We start from the raw sequence: 10,122 nt of genomic DNA, 5'->3' as shown, positions 1-10,122 counted from the left end.
ATGCCTTTCTTTTGGTAATAGTACACCCATATTCCGGCGGACGGATGTAATACACTTTTTGATCTTGTACCTAATGGACACTTTCAAGTGTGGAATCAAGACAAGAGAAATCAAGTCAACATCCAAGTTGAAGTGATTCTCACTGAATGTGTCCATTTCACATATGTGGGTGCTAATATATTTACCCACTTTCCACAACCCTGTTTCCTTCTTGCTCGCACACAGCATCCAGTGACAACCTGTAAACCATCTATGGCATTTGACCTTGTATACCTCCGGAGTTGACTCCCATACTATCATCTCCCGACACTCTCTTACGCTGTACATTTTACAAGCCCTGGATAGGCGAGCTTTATCGGGAAAATACATGCCCTTTGCCAGCACTGTTGGTCTAGACTCATCCACATTGCTGACCGAATTTCGTCAAGATCCCTTGTGAGGGCATCCACATCCGGCATACTTGGCAAATAATCAAGTTAGGGAATATGCCTTGAATGAAACGACACGTGGGACTCGTACACTCTAGGTCTAACGGGAGGTGGAGGAGCATGCTCCCTCGTCAGCTCAGGTTCGACATTCACTTCCTCCTCCTCATCACCCTCGTCAAGGAAGGGTGTGTCATCTCCAGACTCATCGGCATTGTTGTCATAATTACTATTATCTTCCTGACTCTGTGCATCTACCAAATCACTAGTAAATACGCCGTCTACAGGCAATTGAGTGAGGTCAGGGCCATCAAGTTGCTCGTTTGCACTGCACAAACAACAAAATGACAAGCTACTCAAATTGATAAATACTTTACATATAACTATATCACTTCACTTACAAGTCGTAATGTGTTGACATTCCATGATGGACAGTATCCTATTGGTGATGACTCCCGGGTGGACCACCATGATCCAACACACCAAAACAATGCATATTCCAGCTAGGCGTGGGGTCATAACTTGTAAAATTCATATCTGGACGGTGCCCCCTGTGGAATATATGAGCGTTAATACAAATTCAATACAGCAAAAATATACATCGTAATACAAAGGAAAATTGAAGTTTACGACTCGTCTTGTGGATTATGTAAAGAGAGAAATTTCCTTGCTCTAGAGCTGAAGTTTTTGTTTTGTAACTGTCGAACTTCAGCTCTAGAGCTGAAGTTTTTAAAACCCTTGAGTTTTTAAAACTTGATTACTTTACTTTTCATTTTCCCTAAATCGTGCACTAGAACAGTAGACGAGCGCTACACCATCTTCTGCTGCAACTATGTGCATTATGTAGAAAAAAAATCTGCTAGCAAGTAGCATCCTAAAACGTTTCACGAAGTCACGAAATAAGTATTAGGCACTATTAAAGAGAACAAATTTATTTGATTCAAATTCAACAAACACATAACCACGTGAAGCCACAGAAGGAGAGATATTGTTAAATCAATGTTAATTTCTAGAGAGATATGGAGATTACTGGGAGAAGGAGGAGGAGAAAGGGGCTGAAGTTGTTTAAAAAAGTGGGGTACAAGTTAAAAATTTAAAAAAAAAATGATTATAGGTTAAATGGGGGCGACCAAATGAGACGTCCGGCGCAATTTTTACGCTATTTGCATACTTAAGCCCAATTCATTAGCCGTTTCTTGCTTTTCGTCATGGGCCCTTTTCTTCAATTTCTCTCTTCTTTGATCGTTATCAATGTAATTACATTTTTCTCCCTACCACCATTTTTTGAATTTACCAGTAGTAATATATAGTTTTACATAAGGTTTATATATATATATATATATATATATATATATATATGCTCATAACAGTTTACAGTATTATCCCCCACAAAGAGTAGAGGTTTTTAGCTAGGGTTTAAGTAGTAACTCTCTTTCCTCCTCCACTGCCCTAAACCTCTGAAGCATTGGGCTCTTATAAAAATCCCCAAAACTGATAAATTTGTAATCCAAGCAGACTTGGAAGCATATTTGCAGAGAGCATGGCTCGTTTCAGGAATGTAAGTTGTTCTGCTTTTGTTTAATTCCTATGTTTGGTTTGTTCGTGAAAATGCGTAAAACGCAACTACATATGACCCCTTTTTTTAGGTCACTTTTTTCTGCGCTGAAACAATAAACAAACTTCTGGATTTTTTTAGCTGCAACAATTATTTGTGACCCTTTATTCTTTTGGTTTGTCATCTGTCCGAATACAGAAAACTATGAATAGATTGAATTGAAGTTTTGAGTTTTTTAACTGTCTTTCCGCGGGTTAGAACAAGTGATGATGAGTAATAACTATGATTGGATTGAAGTTTTGGGTTTTAACTTCTGACCATTTTTTCCTTCTCAAAAACAGAAGTTTAATCATCTGTGCTGAAATCTTGAATATTTGTGTGAGGAAGCCGTCGTCTGAATGGAAGATGTTGCACTTTGTTTATCCATTTGTGGTTTCCGTGAAAGCAAAGGAAAACAAAATTACCTATGACATTTTCTTTTTTTGGTTTTTTTTCCTGAACTGAAACGAGAAACGATGATTAACTAATCGATGATTCCATAGAAGATATGGGTTTCTTTATCTGAAGTTTTGTAACCTATGTGACAATTATTGTGGTGGTGGTTGAGCTGAATTCTTGAATGCTCCATTTGATCAGAAGAAGAGGAAGCCGTTTGTCAAGCACATTGTGAAGAAGCAGCCAACGGTAGACCATGTTACAGGAGACAAGATTCCAAGGAGCTTCGTCTTTGCAAGGGGGAAGCTTCCTGGGCCTCTCAGACGCTTGCAAATGGACTTGAGGAAATTGATGAATCCTTATACTGCTCTCAAGCTCAAGGTAGAGCCTTAACTTAGAATTCAAATGTATGTATTCGTGCATTAGGGTGCATTATCTGGTATTTGCTTTGACAGTCTTGAATTGATTCAAGGAAGTATTAGTGTTGTCTTCTTATTGTTTTACTATTTAATGTTGCCAATATGATCAGAACCATCCTGCTATTGATTTTTGTCAAAGTTTCTTCTAAATTTGGTGTAAACTGCGACTTATCCATTGGGCAAAACTGCATGTATACACCAAGTCTACCCTTGAAAAGAAACAATACAAAGCATATAACAATTAGAGGTCGTTTGGTAGAGTGCATTAGAGAAAATAATGCATGCATTAGCTTTGTGTATTAGTAAAACCCTGTCAAACCATGGCATTAGCAATACCAAGGCTATTAATGCATGCATTAGCATGGTTAAAGGCAAAATAATCCTTAAAGTCCTTTAAAGCTAAATAATACGGAGGACATTTTTGTAAACAAACTATTTTCTTAAAAATTATGCAATGGGTTTTAGTTTTTAATACACTACACCAAACAATGGATAAGAAATGATCTCTGCATAGCTAATGCTTGGATTCCTAACCCATGCATTACTAATCCCTGCATTACTAATACACCTTATTCAGCATTATTCTTATACACCCTACCAAACGACCCCTTAATGAAGTACAGAACCCCAGAAACGGAGAAAATTTGGTCCTATGAAAAGCTTCAACAGCTGCTCTTATCCTTCGCTATCTTTTGCAAAGATAACGAAAAACCAGTTGCTAAGATGCAAACAGACAAATGTAAGCCTCGAAGACAGCAAGACAACAGAACTAGAATTTATGTTCTGGTAAAGAAAAAAAATATCTTACTTATGCACAAAAAAAGGAATGAAAAAACTGAATATGATAGCTAGGTGTTCAGCAGAAACATAAGCAGTTATTGGAACTTGAAGTCAAGAAGTAGTTTAAATTGTAGGAGATTGCCTAGTGGTCAATGAAGTGGGTGGAGAACCATGAGGTCTCATGTTCAAACCCTAGCGGAGACAAAAAACACTTGACGATTTTTCCCATCCGCCTAAGTCTTGGTAGTCGAGGTGCGCTCAAGTTGTCCCGGACACCACCATCATTAATAAAAATTGTAGAAGATCATGATGATGCAGGTCTGTTGGTTTAATATACATCAGAGAAATGCAAATGCAATCTAGTGGGGTGTTCTCGGTCATTCTACAACTCTATTTGAAAGGGAGAGGAAGGAATTTAGAGTTATTTGGACAGCAAAACCACAAGAGCAGGTCATTTTCTTTGTCCGTGCAGTATCGCATGGTTTAACTCTTACAGCTACAAATTTAAAGAAGGGTAAAGGGAATAAACATTAGGTGATGTGTCAGAAGAGTGAGAACTTATTAGACAGCTTTTCCTGCACTGTGATCCGTGAACTTGCGAAGAGATGATTACTCATCCATTCCTTTGGACAATGTGGAGAGAGTCAAATAGGAGCTTGTATAATCTGGGGAGGGAGGGGGGGATGTACTTTATTACCTGTACAAACTTTTTCCGTTTAATGTGTGGACTACTCATTATGCCTATATTCATCTCGCTGCTGAATTCCTACTATTTGAATGAAAAAAGGGAATTAGAAATTAAAATGGTATGTTCATTGGCAGTACAGACCTCTTGCGCACTTCTGGCTTCTTTTTGTTTCCCTGACTTATGAGCTGTGTAGCTTTTTGCAGCAATGTCTTGTTTTATCTTTTGAAATAAGCTAGAAACAGGAATATGCTTTCCTCATAAATAAAGAAAAAGAAATAGGAATATGTTTTCTGCTATAAATTTTTCTGTACTTATGTGGTTCTGCATATTACAGAATGAATCTGTTGTCTGCATTTTGCATATGTTTAACTAAATTTATGTTTCTTCAATTTAATTTCAGGAAAAGAAACGAAACAGTCTCAAAGATTTTGTGACTCTTGCTCAGGATATGAGGGTCACGCATTTTCTCATATTGTCAAAAACTGACTCTGCACCATACTTGAGGGTTGCCAAAACTATGCAAGGTCCAACTTTAACGTTCAAAGTACATGAATATTCATTGGCTACTGATATTGCTCAATCTCAACTCCGTCCAAGATGCCCTCCGGATCTTTTCAAAACCCCACCCTTGGTAATCTCCTCTGCTGACAGTTAGATGACTATTTCAGACCCCCCTGACATGTACATGCACTTAGGAGAATGTACTCAACCTGCTTACACCTAGAATCATATTATACATCAAGTAGCATAATCCCATCAAGACGTGGGATGTTGGCATTGTATAAACTAGGTTGTCTCGTATTAGCATTATCTCTTTTCTTTACCTGGTTAGCTGAGCTCCGGAATTATGTTTGCAGATTGTTCTATCTGGATTTGGGACTGGGGAGGAACATCTAAAGCTCACTACACTTATTTTCCAGAACATTTTTCCTGCCATTGACATAAATACAGTTGAGTGAGAACCATATGTAAATTTCTATATTTGCCGCAGTTTGTTTCACCAGATCTTAACGCTAAATTGTTACACTTGCAGGTCAAACTGTCTTCGTGCCAAAGGATTGTATTACTTAATTACAACAAAGAAACAAAGCTTATTGACTTTCGGCATTATTCCATCAGATTACAGCCAGTGGGTGTTTCTCGCAGGATCAGGAAATTTGTGCAAAACCATCAAGTGCCTAATCTAAGAAGTCTTCAAGATGTTAGTGACTTCGTGACCAAGTATGTGTCTATGTTTCTTACTGCTGATATGGCTTTTGATTGCTATTCTATGCAATTATAACATTCCTTCATTAGTCTATTTGATTTATTGAGTTTTTTCGAGGTGACCTTTCTATTTCTAATGAGTTGAGGAGCTGGTTTAGAGTTAGTATTGCCATCTGTGTTTGATATCCTTCTGGAATTGTGTTATGTGGAACTGAGATCGCTGAATTACCGCGGAAATTCTATTCTTACTTCTACCAGGGTTGCCCTAATCGCTACTACCTTCCCAAACCCTCTTGCTATTTGCAAAGCTTTGACATTTCCATAAGTTAGCATAATATTTTCTAGATTGACACTAAGAATTGTTTCCTGTTTATTGTTATATTCTTTCTTTTTAACAAGTTTGGCATGCATAAGTGATTGCCCATTTGTGACGTTTACCTTATATGAATTGCAATTTGGTGATTTGGGGTGGAGGAGAATGCATTTTGGAGGGTGGTGGTAGCGAAAAGATATGATAGCATGGAAGGGCGATGGAGGACCCGAAACATCACAGTACCATTTGGATGTTGATTATGGAGGAGTATTATGAAGCGATGTGAAGTTTTTAGTGGATATATCTTTTTCCAGGTTGGGGATAGAAGCAAGATTAGTTTTTTGGCGCATAAGTGGTGTGAGGAGAGTGGGTTGAGGGAAGCCTTCCCCAAAACATATATTGTGTGTCTTGCTAAAGAGAGATGATAGTCCAACAAACTTGTAGGTCTCATGAGGCGATAGTTCATTGGGATTTGAGATTTAGGAGGAACCTACAGGAAGAAGATGGAAGATATCCAAAATTTGGTTGAGATATTGTATGGGTTGGATATGTCGATCAATATATCATGTGTATGGAGGTGGCGAGAGAGTTGAGATGGAATATTCACTCTTAAATCTGCCCTCATTACTCAATTTGGATTCCCAGAGCACTGAGAAAGATGTGCTTCTTTGTGTAGTTGGCGGAAAGGGGAGTGATTTTGACGGTGGAAAATCTAAAAAAGGAGGATCACCTATGTTAGTTGATGCTTCATGTGCAAAAGCTCGGGGGAAGATGTAGATCATCTCTTATTGCATGGTCAAGTGGCTAATGGTTTGTGGAGTGCGTTCCTTACTTTGTTTGGAACGCAATGGGTGATGCCGGACACAGTGAAGGAGGCGTTGCATAGTTGGGTTCACAGAAGAAGGGAGAAAAGAAGTCCAAAGGCATGGAGTGTTGTGTCCTTATAATCATATGGGTTATTTGGAATGAGAGAAATAGAAGGGCATTTGAAGTGATGGAATAAGAAATAATCTTTTGTTTCTTGTTTCTTTCGGTGTACTCATGAGGTGCCCTCTTTTATTCGGAACCATAATTTGGTGTACACGGGGTCTCCCCTAATTTTTAATAAAATTATTTACCATATCAAAAAATATATGGATTGAAAGCAGAAAAGTTCACATGAGAAGCGTATAAGAGATAAAAAATGAACCTTGTTCACAGGCACAATTGACATTGTTGATTGACAAACATGATTGTGGTGGAATGTGGACATATTATTTTTGCTTTAAAATCTGAATCTCTAGCTTGTAGATAAGGCATTAGTTGTCTACTAGGGAACATGTTGATTTATAGTATTTGCGTTCGTACTCAATGATGTCTGTTAGCAAATTACAGAAATATAAATGAACAGGGAAATACGTACAAGCTAACACTTGGGTTTTCTACATAGGCTGCTTATGTACATCATCCGCAGTTCCATAGAGATATCGGTTGACATAAAGAAACATAGTAATGAGAAATGCAACATTTAAATTTCGGGGACCAAGTTTAAAATTATAAATGATCACGTCACAAAGGTAGAAACCAATCAGCATTGAGTCCAAGAAAAATTGAGCAAATCACATTTTCTAAGTTTGGGCCCATGCTCAGCAGGGTCATCCTCCAACTAGTGCAACGCACAGGTGGTGATATATCACAAGTGTAATTGCGAAAAGACCACAGGCTAAATGCGATTTCCAATACATGATCCAGAGTTGGAGAAAAATTATTGAATCTTATGCACAATTACCTAACTAACAAATTCTCCTTGTCCAATTGCATCCCTCATTTGATGGTTTTGCTACCCTCCTGTTCATATCTATCAAAGGAATGACCCTTTAAGTATCTCAGAACAATTTTCTTTGGTTAAGGATGCCTCAGTACTAGAGACGAGGAAGTAACTGAAGTAGATGGGGATATATATTTCCGTGTAGGCTATTCTGGCTTTTGTTTTGCTTAGCATGTCTTGGTAATTTAGCAAATTCCATTTTCAGTCACCGTGGGAAAAAAATTTTTGATAGTGAAAAAGTTTGACATTTTCCTTCTTAGTTATGTGAAATGCAATGTAGTCTTCTGTTAGTGTTATACTTCTCTTATTTTTCATTTGTCTTTCTCTGCTTTGTCAATGAAGGGCTGGTTACGGATCTGAAAGTGAACCGGATGATGAGGCTGCAACTGTAAATCTTTCATCTGATATTGGAAGAGTTAATCGAGCTTCTACAAAAAGTGCTGTCAAACTTCAAGAGATTGGACCTAGGATGACTCTTCAACTCGTCAAGATTGAAGAGGGCCTATGTACTGGTCGGGTCATTTTCAGTGAATTCGGTATTTTCCTCTATAACCTCCCTTTCTTACTTTTAAAGCAAACAATCCTCTTTCTTTTACTGGGTGAATTGGAGGTGGGTGGATAGTCTGGAGCAGGGGAATTTGACACTGCTTTGAAGGGTATGAATAGAATTTGGGATCCTGTCCATATAGACTCAGAAGATTAATTGCCTATTATACGGGTTGTCTTCATGTTTACATGCGACCTAAATACTTGGTTTATATCTTAGTGAATCGCCTGTAGTGGGAACTATCTTTGGTGAATTGGCTGCCCATTAGCTCGGCCAACTACAGAATTTTTTTAACCAGCAGTCTGCACGGGGAGTTCAAGGTAGAGAAAGAATAATGATTCATTGATTTCTAGTTTGTATTTAGTAAAAATAAGTATCTATGTGATTTCATAAGCAAAGGCACAAGAATGTGGCCTTATGATGGGTTTTTTAGGAAATTCTTCATCAAACTAGTTAGGAGATAGGTATGCATGCTGAAATATGTAATTTCTTTCTACCAAGTTCCTATGCTTGGTCTCAGTTCTGAGTAGGCCTTGTGCGCTCCAATTTTAGGAATGTTTATAGGGGTATTATCACTTTTAGCCCGGCGATAGAAACTATTTACATTTGGTAGTCGAAAAAGTGTATAAAATTTGTGTAACTTTTGTATATAACATACATAATGTATATACATATATACAAAAAAATATACATTTATTCGGCTATTATTTTGAGAGCGGCTATACAATGTCATTTTCCCTTGTTTTTTTTTTTTATTAATACTTGTGGCATTGCTTCAGTTTACTCTGACTGTCATGCTTGATGCCTTCAGGAAATACTAGCGCTAAAAAACTGGGAAATGAAGAAGAGGATGAACAAGAAAGTGAGGAGGAGATGGATACAGATGGGCAGGAAAATGCAGCTGAGGAAGAGCAAGAAATTGAAGATGAGGAGGAACAAGAAATTGAAGAAGAGTTAGAAGAGGATTAGCTCTTTAAATGTATTTTCTGATTTAAAATGATGAGCATTTGACTCCCCCCCCCCCCCCACGCCCACCCCCCTCCCCTTTTATACGGATGTTATTTATTCTGTTTTCCTTGTCTTTACTTGTATTGCCAATATATAGTGAGATGATGGTAGAAGAGGAAAGAATCATTTGTTGAATTTGCTGGTATGAGCTACTCATACCTTTTCCTTAACCCGTCATTTATTTTCCTAGTTTTCCCTTTGATTCTGTAATAATAGTTATACCTAACCTTTTGAGATAACATTTATTGAACTCACTAAACACATAATTGAAAACTGTTTTAAGAAAAGGTATGTGTATGTATTTAGATATTAAAATTTGCATACTTATACACTAACATAAAAAAAACCAACGACAGATTTGTGTACAGGTAAAGTCAAATGACAAAAGCCTACAAAATTTAATATTGAATCGAAATTCTCTAAATATCAAGGGACGTGAGTCACGTGACACAGTCATAATACCAAATAGTAATATGAAAAATGTTTTTTGGCTGCTAGCTTATCTTGATATCAATAGCCAAGTCACGCATGAAAATGCTACATAGAGATCCTCTAAACAATATGGGACAACGCTGTACGTTTTCTGGGTTAGTGTTACATAGATAGAAGACATCATAGAAATTTTTTTTTGCCCTAAATTATATGTTATTCCCTCCTTTCCATTTTAATTCGTATTAGTTATCCATGTCCTTAAGAAAATAATATAAGTATAAGATTTATTTTACTAAGTTACCCTATTAATATTTTTTGAGAATTTAATATAAGTGGAAAGAACTACAACTTCTTTAATATTAATAGCATAGGAAATAATTAACAAATTTAGTTCTAAATTCCTAAAGGGACAACTATTTTGGGATAATTTTTTGAGCTAAAGTGACTATTAATTTGGACGGAGGGAGTATAAGAAGTTTGAGGCAAGAGAAAGAGTAATTCGAGCAG

The 10,122-nt window shown here is 37.2% G+C and overlaps 1 protein-coding gene across 1 annotated transcript; it reads left to right on the top strand.

The window, feature by feature from the left end:
- The first annotated feature begins 1,828 nt into the window (after positions 1–1,828).
- Positions 1,829–9,372, top strand: LOC109237211 (peter Pan-like protein). The gene is made up of 7 exons (XM_019403483.1): positions 1,829–1,983; positions 2,617–2,796; positions 4,703–4,933; positions 5,160–5,252; positions 5,336–5,523; positions 7,971–8,164; positions 8,987–9,372. Exons 1-7 carry the CDS (start codon positions 1,966–1,968, stop codon positions 9,142–9,144), a joined length of 1,062 nt encoding a protein of 353 aa, XP_019259028.1. The 5' UTR covers positions 1,829–1,965; the 3' UTR covers positions 9,145–9,372.
- The last annotated feature ends 750 nt before the right edge of the window (positions 9,373–10,122 follow it).

The sequence above is a fragment of the Nicotiana attenuata genome, unplaced genomic scaffold (genome assembly GCF_001879085.1).
Source record: "Nicotiana attenuata strain UT unplaced genomic scaffold, NIATTr2, whole genome shotgun sequence".
Classification (NCBI taxonomy): Eukaryota; Viridiplantae; Streptophyta; class Magnoliopsida; order Solanales; family Solanaceae; genus Nicotiana; species Nicotiana attenuata.
This window is presented reverse-complemented; position numbering and strand designations above follow the sequence as displayed.